This window comes from Zootoca vivipara, chromosome 5 (assembly GCF_965207765.1).
Source record: "Zootoca vivipara chromosome 5, rZooViv2.hap1.1, whole genome shotgun sequence".
In the NCBI taxonomy this organism is placed as follows: Eukaryota; Metazoa; Chordata; class Lepidosauria; order Squamata; family Lacertidae; genus Zootoca; species Zootoca vivipara.
Window position 1 is genome coordinate 54,491,480 of NC_142588.1, and position 27,202 is coordinate 54,518,681.

The window sequence follows — 27,202 nt, forward strand, 5'->3', positions numbered from 1 at the left end:
CTGGCTAACTTTTCCCATTAGGTATATTTTTATTTGTGCTTATGACCAGTCCATTGTTTCCCTGACCTGGATTTTCTTTGCAATTAGAAAGTTTGCTCTCCTGGCAGTTCATTTAGTCCACTGAAAGTGGCCTTTCGGAATCTTGGTTTAAAAAAGAGAAAATTCAACTAACACACTACACATAAATCCAACAAAACAAAATACTTCAGGTGGCTTGGACAGAACGAAGGATGGAGCTCCACACTCCTGGCCGCACATCATAGAATAATAGAAGCGACCACAAGGGCCATCTAATCCAACCCCCTGCAATGCAGGAATCTTTAGCTCTGCAGTAGCTCACCCAGAGATTGTCCCTAGATTCTGATCAACTTTCTGTCCACCCCTCTGCTATGGGATGCCCATGCATTGGAGCTGTCCTTAATCATGCATTGCTGTACTAAAATTGTAGAGGGTGTCTTTAAATTGTCCTGAGTCTCCTTGCTCTCAACCGCCTTCCAAATCTGCTCTGGACAAAGCCATGGGCATGCATCTCATTTACTTTTGCATCATGATGCACATCCAATGTTGAGCAATCCCTTGAGCCAGGGCAATGCATTGACACAACAGGTTTATGAGACTTGCTTGAGGTCTCATGTTACACACTAGAAATGGTGGCTGCGATGTCAGAATGCAAAAGTTTGGGTTTTGCTCAAAACTCATTGCACAGATGAGTGTAATGTCATCATGCAGGGAAAATTAAAATTTGAAAATGAAGTGCCTCTTCTGAAATTGGCCCACAATGCGAGAAGCATGTCAGCTGGGAGTTGAAAGGCATTATGGATAATTGATCCTGGAACCTGGAATAGCACTCAGTTACTAGTGTGGTACTGAAAAGAAGGAAGATACTTGTGCATCTTCGCCCAAATGCTGGTATACCAGGTAGGTGGGAGAGCTAGAAGTGCTGCAAATTCTTTTTCTGGGGCAGCAAGAAATATCCAAGCTTGGCAGAATGCCCGGTTTCCGCAAAACAAATTCCACCCACCAACTTATAAGAATACAAAAGTGTTCTTTCATGCTAGTGGGAAGGGGTGGCCACCCAGTCTAGGAAAAAAAGATTCTTTTGCTGCCAAGAGTTTTCAGTCTTGTGCCTTGTAGGCTGCCTCAGCCTCACAAGCTCTCCCAAAAAGGAAGACTTCTGACCGTAAATCGAATAACTGTGGCCGGCTCTTTGCTGCTCTTGCCAACTCAGTTCATTACCAAATTCTGAAGGTCTCTGCTTCACCTGCTCTACTGCCTCATTTTCCAAAAGGGAAGTATTTGTTCTGAGTAGGAAAGAACAGGGAAAGAAATTTGGTTTTGTTTGCATTTTAATGTGAAACTAATTCACATTTCTCAAACTAATGCACAAATGCATTTTGCGATGCAGTTTTCCAGCCAAGTTTTACAAATATGCATATATTGGCAGTAAGCATGCATAAAAAATGAATACATTTATGAAAATAACATACAAAATTGCCTTGTGTCAGGAAACTGCAAAAAAGTGTGCATTAGTCAAAAGGGCATAAAAATGTTTTATTTGGATAAATTCACACTAAAATGCAGACAAATTTTCCTGAGGATTTTTTTAAAATTGCAAATTGCTGTGGAAATGTGGAGAACTGGGTATAAGATTGGAAAAATGAGAAACAAAGAGAATTGAAATTGACATTATTGATTCTAAGGAGCAGAAATCACCTTTCCCTGGCACTGTTTCCTCAGTTCACAAATACTGCTTGGGCATTGCTAAGCAGTGAATGAACCAATTTTATTCCATGTAACATGGGCAGTGTTGCACAACTGGTTTTCTCCTGATACTGGAGACTAATACTGAACACACCCTGTAGGAAATATGCTTTTAAAAGCCTAAATATTGGCAAGACAATAGCTCCATTGATGAATATTTGCATAATAACCATATCTCCCACTGCTCCCAAAGTGAAGTAACTCAAGACTTTAAGATGTTGGTACAGGCATTGTGCTGAGCATCAACAGAACTCTTCAAAAGGAGAAAATACTCCACAGATGACCAGTGATATTTTTTGTGTAAGAATGTTCAGTTCTTTCCAATGTCAATTAAGGCCACTTGTATTATTCTAGTACAGGGGTAGGAAGAATTCAGAGTTCCAGGATCTAGTCTGGGCATAGTTTTTTTGTTTGTTTTTTTTATAACTAAAACCATAAGATCTACCAACTGGTGCCTGGTGCAAAAGACATACACTTACAGTGTAATCCTATACTTGTGTAAAGGTAAAGGGATCCCTGACTGTTAAATCCAGTCACAGATAATTTGAGGTTTGCGGCGCTCATCTCGCTTTACTGGCCAAGGGAGCCGGCATACAGCTTCCGGGTTATGTGGCCAGCATGACTCTAAGCCACTTCTGGCAAACCAGAGCAGTGCACGGAAATGCCATTTACCTTCCCACCAGAGCGGTACCTATTAATCTACTTGCACTTTTTGGAGTGCTTTCAAACTGCTAGGTTGGCAGGAGCTGGGACCGAGCAACAGGAGCTCACCCCGTCACAGGGATTAAAACCACCGACCTTCTGATTGGCAAGCCCTAGGCTCTGTGGTTTAGACCACAGCGCCACCCGCGTTGTCTACTCAGTCATAAATCCTCTTGAGTTCAATAGGACACATCTGTTCCCAAGTACATGTGTATAGGATTGTTGTCTGAAAATTAACAGGGGAAGTGCCATAGCGCATTGATAAAGCATCTACTTTTCATACAAAAGAACCCAGCTACAACTGCCAGCATCTCCAGGTAAGGGATAAGACCTGTAATTCTGGAGAACTGCCAGTTGGTGCAGACAGTACTGAGCTAAGTGGACCAAATGGTCTGACTCAGTATAAGATGGCTTCCTACGTTCTTTAAGAACTCTTGAGTCTAGGAATTAGGTTTAAATATCAGAACTATTCTCCTGGTTCTCCAAAGCACTGGGATTTACCACTCAAAGTGCTTTTATGCTCTTGAATAAATTCTCCATTTCATCTTAGGTTCACCAGATACTGGCTCCATCAACCCCTTTCCCTAGACTGTTTTCTGCCTCATCTCAAAGTTTATAGGCTTAAGCTGGGGTCAGTTGCAGCCCTTCGACTCTTACAGCTCCGCTGTTACTGGTGTGAACCCAAAAGACATGGGCACTTCTCCAGATGTGTAACTGTATGGTGTGCCAACATGGTTTTAGAGCAAATTTAATCACACCAGGAGAAATAATTTTTTGAACAAAAGGCAACTTGTTTTTTCAGGCAGAAAATGAATCTCCGTGTTGTTGTTTTTTTTTAAGGACAATGTGATTGGGTAGGGAGAGGTACAAATTTATGCTAGTGGTTGGAGGGACTTTTTATTACTTTTGGGAAAGGTTTGGGAGAGCAGACTCTTCCTTTCAACACCATCCAACTGGAACAGGTACAATGGAGAGGAGCAAAGATGTTGAGAAGCCTGGAGGCAGACTGTTGCTATTTTGGGGTGGGATTCAAGCACATACCACCCAATTCAGGTTGTGATACCGTGTTTCCCCCTTTTTAAGACACCGTCTTATAACTTTTTTTCCTCAAAAAAACACAGGGTGGCTTACTTTCGGTGGGATGTCTTATTTTTTAATTACTGGTACGGTTTTTACGGCTCAGGGCGCTGCTGTGCTCTCTTGAGTGCTCAGCACTGCAGCAGCCACCGGTTCCGGGCGGCAGGGCAGCAGGCGTCCTTGGCCAGGCCAGGCGGAGGCCACTGGCTCAGGCGCTCCCCCCGCCGCTGCAGGGTGCTCCAAGCTCCTTGGCTGGGCCAGGCAAGGAAGAAGCAGTGAGCCCAGCGGTGGTGGCAAGCGGTGGTGGCAAGCGGAGCACGGGGATGCAGCCAGCAAGGCGGGAGCGCGATCAGCTGTTAAGCAGAGCTCTTGGCCGCATGGAGTGACTCTGTGAGTGGAGGTGCCTGTGGGGGTTGGTTTCCATGGCGCGGAAGTATGGCTTATTTTGGGGGTATGTCTTATATTTCTCAAATGCTTAAAAACCCTGCCATGGCTTACTTTATGACTATGTATTAAAAAGGGGGAAACAGGGTAGTAGATCAGGAAGTCTTGCACAACATACCTACTTTCCCAAAATATCAGATTTTTGGGAAATATGGAAAGTAATGGGGAAATGCACTGGAAACTATGGAAAGTATTTGATGCAACATTGTCCAAACAAACTCCCCGCAAACAGATAGAGACACAGATAGAGATGAATGCTCACTAACAAGTCAGCATTGTCTAGCTGCTCTGTGAACAAATGAATCAGGATAAATGCTCAATCAGCAGCTCACGTAGAAGCACCTCAAGTTTTATGAGGAATGGCTGAAGGAACTGGCCATGTTTAGCCTGAAGGAAGCACAATTAGGTAATATAAAAGTCACCTTCAAATAGATGAAGCCAGGTTTGTCTTCTGTTGCTGCACAGTGTAGGGATAGGAATCAAAACCAATGGGTTCAACTTAATGAGTGGATTTAGACCACACATTAATAAATATTGCCTGATGGTATGAACTGTTCAACACCCTTGGAAAGCAATGAACTTTCCTTAGTTAGAGATATTGGTTAAGAGTCCACCTAGCAGTGGACTTCCCCAATCAGCAAGGAGTTAAACTACATCCCCCACTTGAAATCTCTCCCAAATCTGTATACAGTATATAGATATATAGATGTGTACACACACACACACACACTTGCTACCTCTTCCTCCTCTAGCACCTGACATGAAATCCTGAAAGAAAGGGATTCCATTCTATGTTCTCCATTTAGGGCAGGAAGTCCACATGTTGCTGGACTCTAAACTTCCATCAGCCCCAGCATAGACTCATTGAAATGAATGAACATGGCTAAGGTAGCCAATTAATTTTGGTGGATCTACTCTAAACAAGGCTGAATTGAATACCACCCTTCAACTTTACAATGGCCCGTATTGTTATACATTTCTAATGTGCTAATCCCTTCTCCTACAACCGTTATCCAGGTACAGAGAGAGTTAACAGTGCCCTGGGCAGCTGCCAATGCTGGAAGGTCCTAGCAGCTCCAGGTTCTGAACTATGTACTGTATCTCTTTCTTAAACAAGCGAAGCGAATCACATCAACCATCATGTGATTGAGCACTGCCTCTAAGGGCTTAATGAAGAACTTTTCTTCCGTCTCTTGCATCTTTCTCTCCCTATCTTCCTTTTACTGCCTTGGCCCATGTGCTTGTGGCTTTTTCTGTCTGTCATTTGGTAAGTTGGCGGGGGTGGGGAGGTGTGTGTCTGCGTTTCCGTAGCTTGAACCTCCAGAGGGTCTTACAGCATCGAGTATTACTTTGCTGAGTTTTTCATCTCTCCTGGACAATCCCATCATGGGTCACTGAAATGAGCAAGTGGATCTCAGCCAGGCAACTTCACTTCTTCCTGCTGAAACTTAATTGTACTGCCTGGACATAAAAGACAGAGATCGCCCAAATGGACAACAACCTGCGTTTTGACTTCCACAGAAAGATCACTGGGGTAAGTGTGGGTTGCTGTTTTTTTTAGAGCTTTCTATATGCCACAAAGGTTATCTCCCTTGAGCCTGGCGTGCTGCAGTGTCCAGCATTCCTTAAGGGATTAGCTAGGATTTTAATTGTACACGACTTGAGAAGGCTGGCCAAGACTATAATCTCAGCTACTGTGCTCTGGGATATGTGGAGTGACAGTTTCCAGCTTCCCAGGGTATGGGGCTTGCTTTGCTGGCCTAAGGAATCAGGGCCAAAACTGGGGTGGGGAACTCAGCTTCTCCCTCATTCACTGTGTGTGAGAGAGATGCATGTTGCTGTAAACACAGAAACAACCCCAAAGTCTCTCCTTAATGGCTTAGCTCCATCCATACTAGGCTGCCCTCCTCTCTCATATGACACAGAGAGGGATAATGGGAGGAACCACTTGAAGGTCCATAGGAGAATGCTCTGCTATCCATTCAGAAGGTCCCAACTTCAATTTCCAGCATCTCCAGGAAGGACCAAGAGATTCCTACCTGAAAACTTGGAAAGTCACTGCCCATCAGTGTTGGCAATACTGAGGAGGATGGACTTGATAGCAGTGGAAGTTGGTTCATTTGGGGTTTCTGGAGCGCTGTCCCACCAAACTCAGTCTGCTCTCAGTTAGCCCTCAATTGCCTACCTCCTTACTTGAAACCAGTTCAAGGGGTGGCACTGGCTGTCAGCTTCCTCCTCCCTGGTCTCAGCACTTACAGAACTCAGCAGGGAAGAGGAAGGGGGCAACCATTAGTTTGCTCTGGCTCCACCTTCTGTTGGGCTCTCTGCCCTCCACCCCACCAGTCCCAGTGGGCACCAAGCAACTTCTGATGCTCCACTGTAGGATTACAGTCATTTCCTCCTCTCATTTCTCTGCCTGATTCTTAAAAAAGGAACAATGCCTGGTCTATTTTGAATGAGCTAAGCTAGGGAATCCCAGCCAGTTATTCCAGTACGTATAAAAATACATTTCACCAGCGTGGAAATTCTGGGGAATCTACCTCCTCTTTAGGTAGCTGTAAAATTTCTCTTCTAGTTGCTACTATGGTTGTTCCAGGTTAAGCTTCCTGTATACCAGCCTTGCTATAAAGAAGGCTGATCGCTGAAGAATTGATGCTTTTGAATTATGGTGCTGGAGGAGACTCTTGAGAGTCCCATGGACTGCAAGAAAATCAAACCTATCCATTCTGAAGGAAATCAGCCCTGAGTGCTCCCTGGAAGGACAGATCCTGAAGCTGAGGCTCCAATACTTTGGCCACCTCATGAGAAGAGAAGAATCCTTGGAAAAGACCCTGATGTTGGGAAAGATTGAGGGCACTAGGAGAAGGGGACGACAGAGGATGAGATGGTTGGACAGTGTTCTTGAGGCTATGAACATGGGTTTGATCAAACTGTGGGAGGCAGTGGAAGACAGGAGTGCCTGGCGTGCTATGGTCCATGGGGTCACGAAGAGTCAGACACGACTAAACGACTAAACAACAACAACATACCAGCCTTGCAGGGCTGCGCTTTTCATTATGCTGCTATTTCGCAGGGGCAATGTGGGCTCTTCTGTATTGTCCTATTGCTTCACTTTCAATAATGCGTGTTTATGGAGTCTTCTCATTTTGCTGTCTGTGCCTAGCCACTTTGAATTATTTTTGTGATAGAAAGTCAGTATTGCAAATATTTTAATAATAATAAATCTTTAAGAGGCTGGGTGATAAACTCTTGTGCAAAAATATAAAAAGGTTCCTTGGCATTCACATCTGACCTCAGATAATTTATTATGCCTTCCCAGGATATTCTTACCCTAAATGTCACAATCTGGGCCTGCATTCACCATGATTTGATTTCTAATGTCCTACCAGCTTCCATTTTCTCTGGAATCCACATTCCCTTACAGGACCTACCTGGACTAGCAAAGCTGGAAGTATTTTTAAGATCCCTTTATGGATCTGTTTCTGTGATTTCCTCTTCCTACCACACTTCCTGCTAGCTAATTATGGTCCTGTTGCTCTTAATTACCATGAATTGTTCTAAAAAATCCTCCCCCCAAGGAATCCACCCTTTTTCCAATAGACTAGCCTGCGACAATTTTATTAATTTCCATGATGGGTTTTTTCCCCATGTTGTTTTGCTACATTTATTAGACACTCAATAGCTTATATTCTCTTGTATACAAGACTTACAAAATCCACATACAGTGGTGCCTCGCTAGACGAAATTAATTCGTTCCATGGGTCTTTTCTTATAGTGAAAAATTTGTCTAGCGAATCCCATAGGAATGCACTGAATTTTTTTCGACTTTTTTTGCCCATAGGAACGCAGTAATTGAATTTCAATGCATTCCTATGGGAAACCGCGATCCGCTAGACGAATTTTTCGTAAAACACATTCGTCTAGCAAGGCAACCTCCGCTCGAAAAATCCTTTCATTAAGCAGAAATTTCGTTAAGCAGGGCATTCATTAAGCGAGGCACCACTGTAGTAGCAAAAGCTTATCTGATAGGCATTCACATGCTGTGACTGTGCAACATTAATTGGTTCCAGTCCTTAATGGGTGTGGTTAGAACCCTATGTTGATTGTAAATGTTTTTCTATTAAACTATCCTGGGGAGTCCAGTTCTCTCTCTTCCTGCTGGCTCTTCTGCAATACCTAGCGGAAGGCAGCTTCTGGCTGGAACGGCTCCAAACCACAGGCAGCCCAGGAAATAATTCCTCGATGTCACATGATTCATGGGAATAGCTTAAAGCAGAGATAGCCAAAGTGGTGCCCTCCAGATACTGCTGAACTACAACTCCCATCATCCCTGACCATTGGGCATAGTGCCTGGGGCTGGTGGGAGTTACAGTATCCAGAGGGCACAATGTTGGCTTAAAGAAAACAGCGACTCCCTGAATCCCTTTAATGGTGTGGTGCCGTTCTCTGTACTCTGGAGAAAGTGCAGTCATAGGCAGATTTGGAAACACTTTTTTATATTTTCTGAGTGACCTGTCATTCTGATTTTCTTCATGGAACAGTGGTAATAACCCTTCTGCTACCTTGCAATGCCACCCAGTAGGGGTGCTGGGTCTTCCTCTCCCAGTGCTGGTGTCCTCCAGTATAATTATGCCTCACTAGTCACCACTGGGGTGAAAGCTGCTTAGTTCACTCCTATATTTATTTGCGATACAGTCTCCCCAGCGCTGGTTCGGCTTACCAGAAGTGTGTTCATGTGCAATGTCTTCTCATCAGTGGAGGCTGGCCCATTAAGACTCAGTCAGCCCCCACCTGCTGCCTTCTTACTTAAAACCAATCAATGAGCAGCATTGCTTGTTAGCTGTTATTCTTTGTAGAAATAAGGGAGGAGGAGAATAGAGATTTAGCTAGCTCTGCCTGTCATAGGCTCTGGCTCTGTTTCTTGTTGGCCCCCTTGCCGTCTGCCCCTCTGATCCCAAGGGCCACCAGTCACCACTGATTCTCATCAACTTTTTTTTACCAGCTGAACAATCCTTCAGTAAATCTCACCGAGCTCGAGCACTTGGACAAACTTGGCTCTCACCAAACATGCTTAGGAATAATAATAATAATAATAATAATAATAATAATAATAATGATTTATTATTTATACCCCGCCCATCTGGCTGGGTTTCCCTAGCCACTCTGGGCAGCTTCCAACAGAAAAATAAAATAATCTATTAAACATTAAAAGCCTCCCTGAACAGGGCTGCCTTCAGATGTCTTCTAAAAATCTGGTAGCTGTTTTTCTCTTTGACATCTGATAGGAGGGCATTCCTATCAGATGTCAAAGATTGAGGGCACTAGGAGAAGGGGACGACAGAGGACAAGATGGTTGGACAGTGTTCTCGAAGCTACGAACATGAGTTTGACCAAACTGCGGGAGGCAGTGGAAGACAGGAGTGCCTGGCGTGCTCTGGTCCATGGGGTCACGAAGAGTCGGACACGACTAAACGACTAAACAACAACAACAGGAGGGCATTCCACAGGGCGGGCGCCACTACCGAGAAGGCCCTCTGCCTGGTTCCCTGCAATGTAGCTTCTCGCAATGAGGGAACCGCCAGAAGGCCCTCGGTGCTGCACCTCTGTGTCCGGGCAGAACGATGGGGGTGGAGACGCTCCTTCTGGACCAAGGACATTTAGGGCTTTAAAGGTCAGCACCAACACTTTGAACTGTGTTCAGAAACGTACTGGGAGCCAATGTAGATCTTTCAAGACTGGTGTTATGTGGTCTCAGTGGGAGGTGACTGGGAGCGGCCGCCGAGACCACATAACACCGGTCTTGAAAGATCTACATTGGCTCCCAGTACGTTGAATCCTGACAAGATAGAAGTACTGTTTGTGCGGGACAGGAGGCTGCCGCATTCTGGATTAGTTGTAGTTTCCGGGTCACCTTCAAAGGTAGCCCCACATAGAGCACATTGCAGTAGTCCAAGCGGGAGATAACTAGAGCATGCACTACTCTGGCGAGACAGTCTGTGGGCAGGTAGGGTCTCAGCCTGCATACCAGATGGAGCTAATAGACAGCTGCCCTGGACACAGAATTGACCTGCGCCTCCATGGACAGCTGTGAGTCCAAAATGACTCCCAGGCTGCGCACCTGGTCCTTCAGGAGCACAGTTACCTCATTCAGGACCAGGGAGTCCTCCACACCTGCCTGCCTCCTGTCCCCCACAAACAGTACTTCTGCCTTGTCAGGATTCAACCTCAATCTGTTAGCCGCCATCCATCCTCCAACTGCCTCCAGGCACTCACACAGGACCTTCACCGCCTTCACTGGTTCAGATTTGAAAGAGAGGTAGAGTTGGGTATCATCCGCATACTGATGAACACCCAGCCCAAACCCCCTGATGATCTCTCCCAGTGGCTGCATGTAGATGTTAAAAAGCATGGGGGAGAGGACAGAACCCTGAGGCACCCCACAAGTGAGAGCCCAGGGGTCTGAACACTCATCCCCCACCACCACTTTCTGAACACGGCCCAGGAGGAAGGAGCGGAACCACTGTATAACAGTGCCCCCAGCTCCCAACCCCTCTAGACAGTCCAGAAGGATGTTATGGTTGATGGTGTCAAAAGCCGCGGAGAGATCCAGCAGAACTAGGAAACAGCTTTCACCATTGTCCCCAGCCCACCGGAGATCATCAACCAGTGCAACCAAGGCAGTTTCAGTCCCATGATGAGGCCTGAATCCCAACTGGAAGGGATCCAAATGGTCTGCTTCTTCCAGGCGTGCCTGGAGTTGTTCAGCAACCACCCGCTCAATCATCTTGCCCAAGAATGGAAGATTTGAGACTGGGCGATAGCTGGCCATATTGGCCGCATCTAAAGATGGTTTTTAAGAAGCGGTTTAATAACCGCCTCTTTCAGTGGGTCTGGGAAGGCTCCCTCACAGAGAGAAGTATTCACCAACCCGCGAAGCCCATCGCCCAGGAATGTTTCTGTTTCTTTTCTTTTTGGGGAGTGGAGGGTTTCCTATGAGCATCTTTGCTGCCTTCTGCTACCTCTGGAATTTTGCACCAACTTTTGAACCACTGATGTTATGTATCTATAGCAATCTATAGCAACTCTTGGTGGCAAAACAATGCCCCATGCTTGGTATGTCTCATGACCTACTTCCACCTCCTCCTTATCTGACATGTATTCTTGTCCTTCCTAGCACCTCACCTTCCCTCTGCTGGCTGTCACGCTGCTGTCATCGTTTGGGTCATCCATGCTGTATGGCTACAATTTGGCTGTGGTGAACTCTCCAGCAGCGGTAAGATTCAGACAGAAAGTGCACACACTGACCGTCATAGAGCCTTCCATCCTCTGCTGAGCTAGAATGCCCCTCTCTCCACTTCCTGGCCTGATACGCCATGTTGAACTGTCCCCTTTCTCTTCCTCCCAGGACCTCACTTGGGTTGATACTGTCTCCCACAGACATCACAAGACTCCAAATATCCTGTGGTTAAAATCTGATGATGGTGAACACAAATCTAGAACTCCCACGATTTTATTGCATGTTGTGTCTTCCTCCACTGCAGCACATCAAAGCCTTCTATAATGCGACATGGTTGCAGCGCTATGGAGCGGGCCTGGCTCCAGGGCGGCTCACTCTCATGTACTCACTGACTGTCTCGGTCTTTGCCCTGGGAGGCCTGGTGGGATCCCTGCCTGTGGGAATACTGGTAACCCAATATGGAAGGTAAGGGCAGGGCCAAAAACAGAGTGAATTTCCAATTCATAGCCAAGATGTGTTGACAGATACACCACCCATTCAATGTGGAGGGGAGCGAGGATGGCTGGCACTGAGTTCCACACAGCTGAGCACCCACATCCCTCTGGACAACCCCTAGCCTTGCTGCAATTGCTCCTTGCCACTATTGCCTGCTCTCCTGTCCCTAAGCCAATGAGCAGTGACAAAAGAGGAAAGAGAAAGAGCAGAAGAAGCAGCCTTAGACCACATTGACCCATCTCCCACTGGACAGATGTGTGGACTGTGGCCAAAGGGAAGGTGCAAGCAAAAGTGCAGTGGCAACAGCAGTGAGGAGGAGATAGGTATTCTCTGAGAGGAGGCCCGGAGAAGGTATCATGCACAAGTCCCCCCACAAATGTTACAAAACACACATTAATCCCCGTAGAGTTTAGACAGCATGAATGTACTACTACATATCCCAGTTGCATTTTGGCATGCAAGCCAGAAACTGCCTCTCTCTTCCCATTGAAAGCTGCAGCACCCATGGATGTGACCAATTCATTAGCCTTCAACATCATGACAATTATGGACAGAGCTAAAATTGAGCTGGATAATGCGATCAAGGGAGGAGTGATTCTAGAATTCAAACAGTTAAAAGATCAAGGAGGTTACAACAGTGCAAGATACTGACTAGACTGACTTTTGGTTACACTGGTGAGACATTGGATGCTGCCTTATTCCATCCAGCTCAGTTTTGTCTACACTGCCTGCAGCATAGGCTTCAGGCAAGGGTCACTCCCAGTCTCTTACCAGGAGATGCTGGGAATTGAACCTGTGACTCTTGGAAGGCAAAGATAGACGATAGATATAAAAACTGTCAGTTAATTTATGGCCCTCTTTGACATCTCAGTTGAGACATGTTCTTTAAAAGTATTTATTTTGTTAGGGCATCAGGAATGAACACTTGGGAGCATGATTATTCTTTACCGTGGGTTGTTCTGAATATGTGTTAAGCTGACACTTTAACTGTCCCTGAAGCTCATTGGAAACATATTTTGTTAAAGAGGGTGTATAAATAATAGAAAGAAATGTAGAACAGTTGTGTCAGCTGGGATAACGCTATGATTGTCAAAAACAGATCCACTCCTTGTGCCTGCCTCTCAACTCACATCCCAGATTTAATTTGAGTTGAGGCTACTTGCCAAATCTCAACTCTGATGGTAATCAGAACAATTTCCATATGCTCTAGCAAGCAACCATGTCTCTGTTTAAACTCTGGATATCACAACAATTCATCCAGCTGAGAGGTTGCTCAGTGATCATCTGCGTCAGAGATGGAGAATCTGTGGCCCTCCAGACATTGCTGGACTCTAAGTTCCATCAGCCTCAGTCAGCATAGCCAATGGCTAGGGATGCTGGAAGTTATAGTTTAGTAACGTATGAAGGGCCATCTCTGATCTACATCCCATTTGGCTAGTCAGTCCACCTCTGACTACAGACCTTAGGATCTGGCAAAGCAATTCTAATGGGGAAAGGAGTTAGAAGCACCAAGGAAGGAAGGGGGCAGAGGGGCAATTATGGGACTGCCAGATGGGCATTTTGTTGCAATAGAGAGCAGAGTGCTAGGCAGGGCTGGCCCAAGATATTTTGGCACCTGAGGCGAACCAGAAAATGGTTCCTCTCTCCCTGGTAGGGAAGAATGGGTGAGTGAATATCTACCTCAGGAGCAAGGAGGGAAAAACTACATCGGGATCAGCTGTCCCTATGGATCCACTTGAGGCAGCCACCTCAACCTGCCTCATGTGTGAGCCAGCCTTGGTCCTCAAGGAGTGGGGATGGAACAAAATATTTGATTCGGAACTTTTTGTAATCAAAGACGTTGGATGACCATCTGTCATGTATGTTCTAGTTGAGATTAGATGACCCTCTGTTCCCTTCTACCTCTACAATTCTATGGTACCATGATTCAATGAAACCATCTAAAATCAATGACCTCTCTACCAGGAATGGTACCTTGGTCCGTAGCAACATCCTCGTCTTCCTGGCTGGCATGTTAATGGGATTCAGTCGCTACTTGGAATCACCTGAAATGGTCATATTCGGACGCTTCATAACCGGCGTTCACTCTGGTAAGAGAAATGTCTCTGCCCAGACTACCTCACTTTGTGTGTGGGTCTCCTCCTCCTCTAGTGTAGTTCCTTCTCCTCTAGGGTCCAGGTATTGCACAGCCACTGAAAGCTACGTATTCATCTCAAAAAGCATATCTGTACTGTATATATAGATTATTAGAGCCACTGCTGCCTCTCTTGCTCATGACATTTCACATTGAGCTTGATTTGAAAAGCAAAAGAACATGCTTTTTAATTCAGAGAATTAGAATTGAGTTACCACCTACAGTGAGTGAGTGGGAATATTCACAAATTATTGAATGTGGATTCATTGCATGCACTTTCTGAATTAGGCCCTGCCCATAAAATCTTGTTCCACAATAAACTAGTTGCTAAGATGACACATTATTCTTCAGAAATATATATAAAAAATTACACTTCATATCTGAAGAAGTGTGCATGCACACGAAAGCTCATACCAAGAACAAACTTAGTTGGTCTCTAAGGTGCTACTGGACAATATATATATATATTTCCACTGCGTCAGACCAACACGGCTACCTACATTATTCTGCCTCTTTGTAGCAACAGAACCCATATGGCTACTTTGCGGGAAGTTAATGTAGATTTAGTTGTTCCTGAAGGTATTTAGCCCTTAGATATCTGAGGCTGCTGGCTGATTGCCATGTCATTCACCACCTTCCTTCCCTTTTCTTCCCTCTTCCTACCAGGAATCTGTCTCAGTGTGGTGCCCATGTACCTGGGAGAAATTGCCCCTAAGAACCTGCGTGGATTCTTGGGCCTTGTACCAAGCATTTTCATCTGTCTGGGGGTCTTTTCTGCCCAAGTCCTGGGCCTTCCAGAGCTGCTGGGAGAGGTAAATGCCCAGGCCTGCCGCTCTCTGCATAGAATGCCCAGGCCTGCTAGTTTTGTTGCTGTCAGAATGTAAACTGATGACAGGATGGGAAGGGCACCACTGGGAACAGCTGAGAGTCCTAGAAGAGTGTGCTAGCAAAAGGTGGTGTAGTAATGAACATGTTGGTCTTTGGATGGGGAGACATGAACTTACAGACATGACGTTCACTGAATCACCTAAGGCAAATCACTGTCTGAGTCTAGCCTACCTAACAGACTTGTCCTCCAATCCTCGAGCTCACACTGTTGCTAAATACCACTCTAGCAGATTACACCATCACCTCTGCTGTCAAAAAGAGCAACAAAGCTGCATTTTATTCCACTGCCCCCATTTATCCCTCTGGTTTAGAAAAGGCAGGTGGGCTTTTGCCATCTTGAATCCAAACATGTTTTTTTTTAAATGCGCTCCCCACTTCTTCAAGTGGTGAGAAGTTCTAGGAGAATGACTTATCCATCTTTGATTCTCTTTGGGAAGAAGAGATGGATGGCGAGTTAATATGTTTCTGCTATATTGATTTACAAATATTCAAGTTGACCATAGATGGAGGTGAACATGGGGCGTAGATGGAGGGCTTCCCCTCCCAGAGGTGTCTCCAGTTATTTCCTAGCCATTCCCAGCCATTTTAGCTCTAATTTCCCTAACAGAAGATGTGCCTGCTGGTATGCTTGGCCTCTTGGCCATTAACAAACCTTAATAACTCATTCTGCCTCCTTTAACATTAACAAATGCTAATCTCCACAGCAGCAATCAGATAGCAAGACCATAACAATGTTATAAAGAAATCCAGCCATTATACCAGAGAAAAAGTTTCTGCCATAGAGAAAATAGGAGCCATCAGGGATTATGTTGGAGAATGTGTGTGGAGACAGATGTGGTATAGGAGGGGAGTATCTTGCTCAGGTCATTCTTGTTTCTAACCATGCACCCACCACAGCCAAAGTGATGCAATAGAGTGGTACCTCTACTTACAAATTTAATGCGTTCCGAACGCATATTCGTAAGTCGGAAAAAATTGTAAGTCAAATCCCATAGGAATCCATTGGGAGAAAAAAATCCGTAAGTCGAATCAACCTTATCTAAAAATTCGTAAGTGAAAAAATCCTATCTAAACCGCATCCAAGATGGCGGGCGGAGCTCCGTTCATAAGTAGAAACATTCGTAAGTAGAGTTATTCGTAAGTAGAGGTACCACTGTACCTAGGTTTGCCATACATTCAGAATTTCCTAGACATATCTGGAATACTGCATTCGGCAGCAGCATCCGGACAGAAATTGTGAAAATGTCTGGGAAAATCCGGACATATGGCAGTCCACGTCGGCAGTGTTATTTGCCGATTTCCCATAAAAATAGCTCAAAAACAGCAAAAAAAGTTCAACAACTTTGGCCAAAAGTTTGAAATATGGCAACCCTAGCAATACCCTTCAGGAGTAAGGTAAAGGTAAAGGGACCCCTGACCATTAGGTCCAGTCGTGACCGACTCTGGGGTTGCGCGCTCATCTCGCATTATTGGCCGAGGGAGCCGGCATATAGCTTCCAGGTCATGTGGCCAGCATGACAAAGCCACTTCTGGCGAACCAGAGCAGCACACGGAAACGCCGTTTACCTTCCCGCTGTAGCGGTTCCTATTTATCTACTTGCATTTTGACGTGCTTTCGAACTGCTAGGTTGGCAGGAGCTGGGACCGAGCAACGGGAGCTCACCCCGTCACAGGGATTCGAACCGCTGACCTTCTGATCAGCAAGCCCTAGGCTCAGTGGTTTAACCTACAGCGCCACCTGGGTCCCTACCCTTCAGGAGTAGGCTTTCCTATATAACCCTGTGAGGAGAAAGATGGAGAAAGGGCTGCAGAAAAGGAGCCGTTAATCTATCAAGTCTTTTGTGTTTCACAAGCTGCCAGAAAGAAGCTGCAAAAGCCCCTCTCATCTCTCCTAGGATGCCTACTGGCCTCTCTTCCTCTCGCTGGTGGTTGTTCCTGCCTTCCTGCAGCTGATCCTCCTGCACTGGTTTCCAGAAAGCCCCCGTTACCTTCTTATTGAGAAGAATAACGTCCTTGGAGCTACTGATGGTAAGGGAAGTGCAAGGGTCTTCATTCCTTACCACTTGGAAATATTTTGGGGGGTGGCCATGAGGGGCCAGAAAAGTTTGCCATTGCTTGGCAGAGCTACCCACAGCCTACAGGCTGGCCATCCCTGTCCCGGATACTTTTCTCATCCGCGTTGTCTTAACCCTACAGCACTGCGTTGGTTCCTGGGCAAGTACGACGTGCAGGACGTAATCGAAGAGATGCAGGAGGAGAAGCGCTCGCTGGCTTCTGTGGAGACGGTGTCTGTGTGGCACCTGCTCCTGGATCCCTCTGTGCGATGGCAACTTCTCTCTGTCGTGGTGATCAACATGGGCATGCAACTCTCGGGGATTGACGCGGTAAGGGCTGCAGGGTCGATCATCACGCCCAGGCTCTTCACCCCTGCCACAAGGCCGCTGGGCTGGCCTGTGCCTCCTGCACCTTCATTCAAGCACAACAGTGTTCCAACCTCGCTGCTCTCTCCCCTTGTTTAAACCTGTGGGCGTATTTCCCCCATGTCCCTGCTTGGAGCCAAAGAACTCTGAGCTAGGTGCCAAAAGTCAAGAGTTACTGTTGCTCCTCCCAAATCATGAATATTTATTTAAATTTCCGTACTGCCTTTCCTCCCAAAATGGAGGCAAATTGCAAAGACAGAAAAACAATGCATAAACAAACAAATAAATCTAAAACCTTGTAAAACAGTCATATCCCCTCACAGCTAGTAATGCCATGGTTGCTGGAAACAGTGCTTTTCAGCCACCAAATGCCTGGAGGAACAGGAATGTTTTAAAATTCCACCACAACGTTAATAGTGGGGAGCTACCACCACCGAGACCCTGTCACAGGGAGCACCCAGCACTGCCAACAGGCTGAGGTGGTTGACATTCTTGGGTACTTTCGTCCCAAGCCTTTTAGGGTTATGTAAGCTAGTTCCAGGTTTTGTGCACCTTGAATAGAGCCTTACTGACACCCACTCTGCTTGCAAATGGAGGGAGGGAGAAGGGTCCCGTGTGTACTTTTCACTCTAGCCCTGCCTACCACTGGTATGCAGCCCTTAACAGATTACTCCCAAGCAAATACAGCCCATAGCAGAAAAAGGCTCCCCACTCATGTTTTACATCATGCATTAAAATGATTTACTATAATTCATGGTAGAGCATAATTAATCCCGGGAGGGAGGGGTTGGGCGATTAAAAATGAGGCACTCATATCTTAATAAAAGTGCTGTTAGTACCAGCATACAAATGGTAGCCATAAGCAGCCCAAAAAGGTGATTTTTCTTATTTTACAAGTGTGCTACAGAACGAAGAAAAGTGGCATGCCTCCAGCTAATTTTTGATTTGAACTCAGGCCCTCAAACTGTCTTTGCTAAGTCCCACTGGCATGAATGGAGAGGATAGGCAGGAAATGGTCTGCGAGTGCTAACACAAGCAACTCTGCAGCAGTTCCCTGCATAGCCGTCCCCTGCATTTCCTTGCAGCCTCACAAGGTATGCCATTGTCCTTCCTACGCTTCTAAGCCACATCTACCCCCTCTGCTTATGATTTCTCCTCTTCATTGACAGATCTGGTTTTATACAAATGTCATCTTTGAGAATGCCGGCATCCCTGACCCAGAGATCCCCTACACTACGGTCGGCACGGGTGCGATTGAGGTTGTTGCTGGCTTGATAGGCGTAAGTGTGGAAATCTCTAGTTTGAGTTTGGCTTGTCCTTTAAGAGGGCAACATCCTTTTGCTTTCCTTTTGCACTGAGAGAATAGATTTGTGTGTACTTTTCATAATGAGACAGGGCAATAATTTCCTAACTCCTTTCCAGTGTGGAGGGCATACTCTTGGTTCCTTCAGGATGCTCTCTACCCATTTTCAACTGGAAGGATATTGTTCATAGCTGGGCTCTTGGAGAAGAGAACCTATGAGGTTGCTTGTCACTGCCTGGTCCTAGCAAAGAGCCTTTTCTTGCACTCATTCTCTGCTCTCCTTGTGTTGCCAAACATAGCCACCAGAAGAGAACTGCTCACTTGCCCCCAGCACTCACCAGATACAGTGGTACCTCGGTTTATGAACACAATTGGTTCCGGAAGTCTGTTCATAAACTGAAGCATTCATAAAATGAAGCGAACTTTCCCATTGAAAGTAATGGAAAGTGGATTAATCTGTTCCAGACGGTCCGCGGAGTACTTAAACTGAAGTGTTCATAAACTGAAGCGAACTTTCCCATTGAAAGTAATGGAAAGTGGATTAATCCGTTCCAGACGGGTCCGCGGAGTACTCAACCTGAAGCGTACTTAACCCGAAGCATGGGTGTAATTGGTTCCGGAAGTCTGTTCATAAACTAAAGCGTTCATAAACTGAAGCGAACTTTCCCATTGAAAGTAATGGAAAGTGAATTAATCCGTTCCAGATGGGTCCGCACGTTCGTAAACCGAAAATTTGTAAACCGAGGTGTTCATAAACCGAGGTTCCACTTTACTGCTTTATGAGGCTTTATACATCTAAAGCACCCCCTGGGACTCCTGGGAATTGTTGTTTAGTCAGACTCATGTTCGTAGCTTCAAGAACACTGTCCAACCATCTCATCCTCTGTCGTCCCCTTCTCCTTGTGCCCTCAATCTTTCCCAACATCAGGGTCTTTTCCAGGGAGTCTTCTCTTCTCATGAGGTGGCCAAAGTATTGGAGCCTCAACTTCAGGATCTGTCCTTCCAGTGAGCACTCAGGGCTGATTTCCTTCAGAATGGATAGGTTTGATCTTCTTGCAGTCCATGAGACTCTCAAGAGTCTCCTCCAGCACCATAGTTCAAAAGCATCAATTCTTTGGCGACCAGCCTTCTTTATGGTCCAGCTCTCACTTCCATACATCACTTGTACATCATCAATTGTAGTTTACCCCCACAGAACTACAATTCCCATAACTCTTAACAAACTACCATTCTCAGGATGGCAGGAATGTGCTTTAAATGTACAGTGTGTACGCAGCCTAAGCTAGCAGTACTTTCCTTCCTGTCCTAGCTATGTTTCTTCTGGGCCTCTCCTGCCGAGTGTGGCAGTGCTCTCCTTAACAGAGCATCAGTCAAGGCACAGGCAGAATGAAAAGCAACAGCTTGGAAGATCTCTCCAGCTGCCTCTCATTCTCCACTGGAGCTAGGGAATGAGGACCATGCAGCAAGTCTACTTATAGGTAAAGGGGAACTGTGTTCTATGCCTTTCTTCCTCAAGTGGGCAATGTGGGAACTGGGCCATAGGCTGCAATCCTATACATGGAGGCAGCCTGTGTGGTACCTCCAGATGTTGCACTCCACATCCCATCAGCCCCAGCTAGCATAATCAGGGATGATGAGCGTTGTAGTCATAAGAGCCCTGCTGGGTCAGGCTAAAGGCTGATCTAGTCCCGCACAGAGTGGGACTTACTTCTGAGTAGACAAGGCACTGCTAGATTCTCTGTGATTAAAGAGCAGCACACAGAAGAGTGGGGCGTTTTGCCTTGTGGCTTGGGAGGCCAGAGGGATCACAGAACCAGCCTCCCTCAGCTTGGTCTCTCAAACTCAAGGGCTAAATCATTACGCAGACTTAGTCACAGCCCCTTCTCTCATCACCCCCAGTCATCTTATCACAGAGAGGAGGATAATCAATGGCACCTCCTGTCTGTGGACAGTGACTCGCAGTATTGTAGGAGGACAGAAGTCATTTATTAATCAGATTGCTTGCTTCCTGCAACAGCCAGGCATTTGTAACGCTGGTGATTTGCCTTGGGAGATGAGTCAAAAGGACCCTTCTGATTATCGCTAATAGCTCATATGTTTGCATACAGCAGACAGGTAGAGCAAAGGCTTCTGAGGGGTGTAAGAGGCGCTAGCAAGCATAGTTACATAAACAACAGATTTGCAGGACACATCCAGTATGGCATTTTGGTTTGTTGGTTTGCTTGTTAGACGAGAGGTATAAATGGCAGGACGATCTCATACCTAATGCATCCTGTAGCTGTCTTATTGCAACAAGGGTGCTCACTCCAGCTGTCACCGTCCCTTTGACTCCAAATTTCAGCCTAGCTGGGGCAGATTTCCAGCTGAATATCACCCAGGGCTGCCCATGTCGGACCTGTGCCTCTCCCTATTACACAGGCACATAGCTCACCCGCCCACCAACCGCCTTTGCTGCCCATCAGCAATGCCTAACTCCGGCAAGCTCATCGCTCCATCAGCCTGATTGCTCCTGAGTGCCGACAAAAACGGCCCCCAATGGATGCACTGAGGTTGGTTATAAAATTACAGGCATTTGTTCTGCTGTCAGCAGCTTTCCTGCTTTGGCTTCCTTCTGGCAGCTTCTCCACACACACACACAGACACGCCATCACAACCATAGGCTTCTGGCTCCCAGGATACCCTCCTTCCTTCCACAAACTGCTCCCATAGCTGGAGCAGTGCCAGGGGTACATACACAAAAGTTTGTTCCTGAGCCCCCTTTCCATCAGCTTTAATGAAAACGACCTCACTTCTTCTCTTAGGGATGAACTTAACGGTTCTGCTTTTCAATGGCAGCTGCCTCATAATACAGTGGATGAAAAGCCCTTCCCAAAGCTAGGAATAAAACCAGGATTGTGCATTTCCAGGCTAATGCTGTGCCTTCTATATGTTGACCTCCTTTGTCATGTTTTACAGTATTTTGAAATCTTTAAGATAATATTTAGTTTCCTACTAATTATGTTACTCTTTATATTTGAATTTCTTCAGTAATGTTTATTCTGGGTTGTTTTATTTGATGCTTTAATGTACGTTGTAAACCGCTTTGTCCCCCCCTTTAAATTATAAAGTGGTATAGAAATAATAAGTAGTAGTAGTAGGACTACAAATCTCATCATTCCTTACTTTGGCCATGTTGGCCCTGGCTAATGGGAGTTGGGAGTCCAAGAATATCTGGAGGGTACTATGTTGGCTGCCTCTGACCTAAACTACCGTATTCGATATTGCAAGATAGAATGCAGGAGACAATGCCAAGCATAAGGAAGATGACACATACTCAGTCAGGCTATTGGTTCATCTTGCTCAGCCACTGTCTATGGGCAGCAGTTCTCTATGGGCAGAACTTCAGACAGGGTGACATTCCCTGCTCTACCTGGAGATGCTGGGAAGTGAACTTGGGAACAACTGCATGGATGTTCCAACAATGTCAGATCTCTTGCTGTAAATGTCAGATCCCCATCACCACCACATGTTGTGTGTAGAAGCCCAGTATATAAGCTATGCCCTATATACAGTACAACCAGCACAACCAGGTGCCCTAAAAACAAGGAGCCCCTACTCGTGAGCAGGGGGGGCTTCCTTCTCACACACCTGCAGGGAACAAATGTTTGTGGGGCAGGGGCTAGATGTTGCATTGGGGCACAAACATATGCCCTGCATATGACTAGGGCATACTGGATCCCATATTGGATTCCACTCTCCCCTAGTCCTGGAACCAAACCCAGAATTTGTAATGGTTGGCATTCCAGCCCCATTGTATAGGCTAGTGATGGCAAAACTTAGCCCTCTAGCTGTTTTTGGACTACAACTCCCATCATCCCTAGCTAACAGGACCAGTGGTCAGGGATGATGGGAATTGTAATCCCAAAACAGCTGGAGGGCCAAGTTTGGCCACCACTGGTATAAGCAATGGGACAAGATGGTTCTGCATCCATGCACTGTCTACGTAGCTAAGGATGCTGCTGCTCCATGCAGTACTGTTGGTGTCTACACAATAAGCTTGTCTGTATACTTTGTGTATATATTTGGGGGAATCGCAGAGACCAGGGATGGAAACCTGTGGCCCTCCAGACATTATTGGACCACCTCTCATCAGCCCCAAACAGCATGGTCAATAGTCAGGGATGATAGGAGTTGTAGTCCAACAACATCTGCAGGCAGTGCTGGCTCAAGACACTTTGCTGCCTGAGGCAAGGTATAAAATGTTTTCCTCTCCCATTCCACGTTCAGAGGCCAACTGGACCAGCAACTGAATCTTACTTCAATGCCAACAATGAGGCAGTGTCCTTCCTTGCCTCCAAGAAAGGCAGGTACAGGCTGCAAGGCTCACACAACTCTGTCCTTCAACAGAAGAAAAGGCCAAGGCTGCATCATTCTGCCTAATGGTAGAACCAGCCCTGGAGGGTCACAAATTCTCCATCTCACTACAGACAGAGACACGTGCAAAACCCTAATACAACTAGCCAGCAACCTGTCTCCTCAATTTCCCCCTTTCTCTTTGACAGTGCTTCACCATTGAGAAGCTGGGACGTCGCCCTCTCATCATAGTTGGGTTCTCTTTCATGGGCATCTGCTGTGCGGGCATCACCTTGTCCCTGATTCTGCAGGTAGGAACAGCCCCATAGACACTTATATACCCATGGATGGCTGACAACATCTCTGCAGTCCCGCCCCCGCCCCATTGCATATAAGATTTTGTGCTTCAGTTTGCACAGTGGGATCAGGAGTGCTGGTGGATCCTCAGAAACTCTACCCCAGGCATCCCCAAACTGTGGCCCTCCAGATGTTTTGGCCTACAACTCCCATGATCCCTAGCTAACAGGACCAGTGGTTGGGGAAGATGGAAATTGTAGTCCAAAACATCTGGATGGCTGAAGTTTGGGGGTGCCTGTTCTATCCTGTTCTATCTATACCACTGGTTTCCTTTTTCACACCTAAATGCTAAAGTGTAAACATAGGCAAGGCTTGGTCCTAGTTCATGAAATTGGTGCAAGTTCCAGGTGTGACCGCACACAGAAACAGGGATGAGTGCAAGGGGGCAGGATGAAGGGGGCAGGTTTATTTGAGAATCAGGAGATGGAAGAGAACTACCATCTCTGGTAGGTAGGTGGAGGACACCAGCTAAGTTAGGAAGCAAACAGCTAAGCTTGGAGCTATGACAGCAGGGTGCTGTGCCTACTCAAGCAAAGGTCACAGGAATGGCACAGCTAGCAGCCTGCAGACTGGGACTGAGTATGGTCAATGGAGCTGTAGGATGCAGGCCTGGATGTAGTGGTGGAATCTCAGAGCTGAGAGTGAGCCAAAGGGGCCCGGCTGCATTTGTGTAAACTCTCTCAATAGCCTGCTGTCCTTCCCACAGGCAACTGTGTCCTGGATGCGTTACGTCAGTGTGGCATGTGTCATTGGCATCATTGCAGGATTCTGCATGGGACCAGGTACGTTTCCGCTGCCAGACGGAGGCATCCAAAGAAATAACAGGGTGACAAAGCTCCTCTTCAAGATCCCTGGGCACCAGCAAAGCTGTGGAGGGGCTGAGATCACAGGAAACCTGGTCTGAGCTTCAGGGCCCCAAGAACAGGACTGTGAGGGAATGTATGCGAGAAATTTGCTGGTAGAATTCAGTTATTTTGGGCCCTAGAGGAGATGCAATGAGTGGTGCAATGAATTTTCTTCTTTTTAGCGAGGTAGGAGAGCTGAATATTATGCCAGTATATTTCACGTCTGGCAACCAATGTGCCCTTTTGGTTTGAGAGTCTAAAATGCCTGGGGACACAAATTTTCACAGCCCTCTAGCAGCTATGGTGGCTTATTTACCAGAAGTAATGTATTTTGCGTTTACTCTGGTGTATATTTTGCTCTAGGTGACTTCCAGTGTTTATGCTAAATACATGACTTCTGGAAAATGAGCCACCATAACTGCTAGAGGGCCGTGAAAACTTGACACCTGGGCTTTTTAAACTTGTCTACCTGGGCACTAGTGGAACGTGGGTGGTGCTGTGGTTTAAACCACAGAGCCTAGGGCTTGCCGATCAGAAGGTTGGCAGTTCGAATCCCTGCAACAGGGTGAGCTCCCATTGTTTGGTCCCAGCTCCTGCCAACCTAGCAGTTCGAAAGCACATCAAAGTGCAAGTTGATAAATCGGTACCGCTCTGGCGGGAAGGTAAATGGCATTTCCGTGTGCTGCTCTGGTTTGCCAGAAGCGGCTTTGTCAGGCTGGCCACATGACCTACAAGCTGTCTGCAGACAAACACCAGCTCCCTCGGCCAGTAAAGTGAGATGAGCGCCGCAACCCCAGAGTTGTCCGCAACTGGACTTAACGATCAGGGGTCCCTTTACCTGGGTACTATCTGAAACCAAAGGGGCACATTGGTTGCCAGATGTGATTTTTTTAAAGCTCTCCTACCCCATTATTTGAATTGTCCTAAGTGCTGAGGACATTGTTTGTTTGTTTGTTTGTTTGATAACACTTCTACACTGCTCTTAACCAATAATATGAGAATATAGACTTAAGAATGTAAGGAGAGACCTGCTGGATCAGGCCAATGGCCCATGTAGCCCAGCACCCTATTCTCACAGCATCCTATTCCCAACCAGATGCCTGTGGGAAGCCCGCAAGCAGGACCCGAGGGCTACGACCACAGCATTCTCCCCCACTTCTGATTCCCAGGATGTGGTATTCAGAGGCATACCCTGGCTTGGTTCTGGCATTTTGAGTACCCAAAGGATCATGGTCCGCAGGCCACTGGCGGGAATCTGAACCTGTCGCCACCTGCCATGCCCTAAAACTGGTGCAGCAGGAATTGCCTAACGGTGTCTTGCTTTGGATTTCAGAGGCAACTCCTGCGATTTCTGCTAACGAAAGGGCCAAAGCAGAGCTCTCTAAATATGATGGACGAGGCGGCTGCTGGTTTACCCAATTGATGTATTAGTGCAGCTGCCAACAGATACATAACTCATTGTCGGCCCAGAATTTATTCGCTGTAATTACATCTTTAATTAGGATTTTAATGGCTCATTGTTCACAAACAATGATGAATCTGACTTTTAAAATAAAAATATCTCTCTTCCCACTCTGGGTGATCTGTGAGCAATGCTCAATCAGGGGTTTTTCTTAACAATCCCTGGATGGATTTCCCCCCAGTATTATTAAGGCTAGTAGTTATTTTTAACAACAGCAACAACAGATATTATTATTACTTCAAGAAGCAGTTCCTTGTGTTCCTGAAAGTGATGCTGCATAAATTACCACCATGTAAAGAGGGCAGATCTTGATGCACTAGGGCAGAGAGATCTGAAACCTTTCTGTTGCAGGAGCACAAGGTCTTGGCTCCTTCTGTTAAAGAAGTGTCTGTCATCAGCATCACCATATATATGCAAGTGTGTAGGGCTGCGCTGAACCAGAGAGCAGTTTTGTGAACGTCTTTATGCCCCTTGATAAGCAGTCCTTCACTTGCAGCAATTAGAGGGGGTGCTCAAAAGCATGCAGAAGTGTTTATGGGTTGTGGGGGGGAGAGGGACCACATCTCTGTTGCCTTGGAAACTAGGCAGACAATCCTGCTTTGCTGCAGTTATGCTGCTTTGCCCTCACTCAGAAGCCCTCTCCCAGCTCTGGATGCACCAGAACATGTGTTGGAATGTGCATTCATGCTCGCAACCTACTATTGAGAGCAATGTAGTGCAGACAGGCCACATCTTCACTCAGATGTGCATCTTGCCTGGTATGCACCCAAGTGCACATTCAGGTGTGGATGTCACCTATTCAACTGATCTCAGTCGGATGTGCACTCAAACAAACATTTCCATGTGACTTCTGGCAGCCTAGATAGAGCCAGATTAGAGCAATGCAGCTTAGTGTGGCCTCCTCACTGTTTTTGCCATGTAGCCAACATCATCACTTTTACTGCATCAACCATGATAGTCTGAGATTGCTTGGTGTGTTTTTTTAAAGTTGAGTGACAAAGCAGCAATGGATTGAGTGAAAAGAAGTGCAAAAAGTAGAAGACAGGGAGTTTGATTAATGGCTTTTGCATCCTGTATACTATGTGTTTTGCCCTGTTCTGGGGGCAAAAATGCGGCAGAATTCTTTCTTTCTTTTTCTCTTTCTTTAAATCCATACACCGCTTGGTTGTAAAAAAAAACAACCCAAACTCACAGCAGTTTATAAAAAGATAAAAATGTTAGATGAAAATTCACAACCATGCTTTAAAACATGCAAAAGTTAAAATACTAAATACTAAAAAAATAAATAAATACTAAAACAGATTAAATTTAAGTGGTTGTCTGTACAGGTGATCTTCCAGTTTGTACCTGCAGAGGGCAGCAATGAGCAAAATAAATGCCCCCTCCTGTGCAACATTATTCAATGTCAATCTTAATAATTAAGATTTATTGCTGGGTTGTTTTTATTTTTATTATGTATTTTGTGTTTTTATGTTGTAACTGCCCTGTGGGTATAGGGTGGTATACAAATTTAATAAATAATAATAATAAACTACTTTGGGGAACCTAATGGTTTGAAATAGATTCACCCTTGCAAGGGTTATTTGCAGGCCCTGGCTTTGAGAGTCTGGCTCCACTAACAGGAGCCATAGCTGCCAAGTTCTCCCTTTTTTTAAGGGAAGTTCCCTTATGCGGAATAGGCTTCCTTGTGAGAAAAGGGAAAACTTGGCAGCTATGACAGGAGCTTGGATTAAAAGCCTAGCCTG

The 27,202-nt window shown here is 46.0% G+C and overlaps 1 protein-coding gene across 1 annotated transcript in view; it reads left to right on the top strand.

Annotated features, from left to right (window-relative positions):
- The first annotated feature begins 2,471 nt into the window (after window positions 1-2,471).
- LOC118094035 (solute carrier family 2, facilitated glucose transporter member 9) overlaps window positions 2,472-27,202 on the top strand; it is a 28,456-nt gene continuing 3,725 nt past the window's right edge. Inside the window, exons 1-10 of the mRNA XM_035133993.3 lie at window positions 2,472-5,518; window positions 11,159-11,257; window positions 11,526-11,686; window positions 13,682-13,806; window positions 14,517-14,662; window positions 16,634-16,766; window positions 16,935-17,122; window positions 18,328-18,438; window positions 23,003-23,104; window positions 23,857-23,932. Coding sequence (XP_034989884.3) covers window positions 5,474-5,518; window positions 11,159-11,257; window positions 11,526-11,686; window positions 13,682-13,806; window positions 14,517-14,662; window positions 16,634-16,766; window positions 16,935-17,122; window positions 18,328-18,438; window positions 23,003-23,104; window positions 23,857-23,932 — 1,186 coding nt within the window. The 5' untranslated portion in view covers window positions 2,472-5,473. The remainder of the gene's footprint in view (window positions 5,519-11,158; window positions 11,258-11,525; window positions 11,687-13,681; window positions 13,807-14,516; window positions 14,663-16,633; window positions 16,767-16,934; window positions 17,123-18,327; window positions 18,439-23,002; window positions 23,105-23,856; window positions 23,933-27,202) is intronic.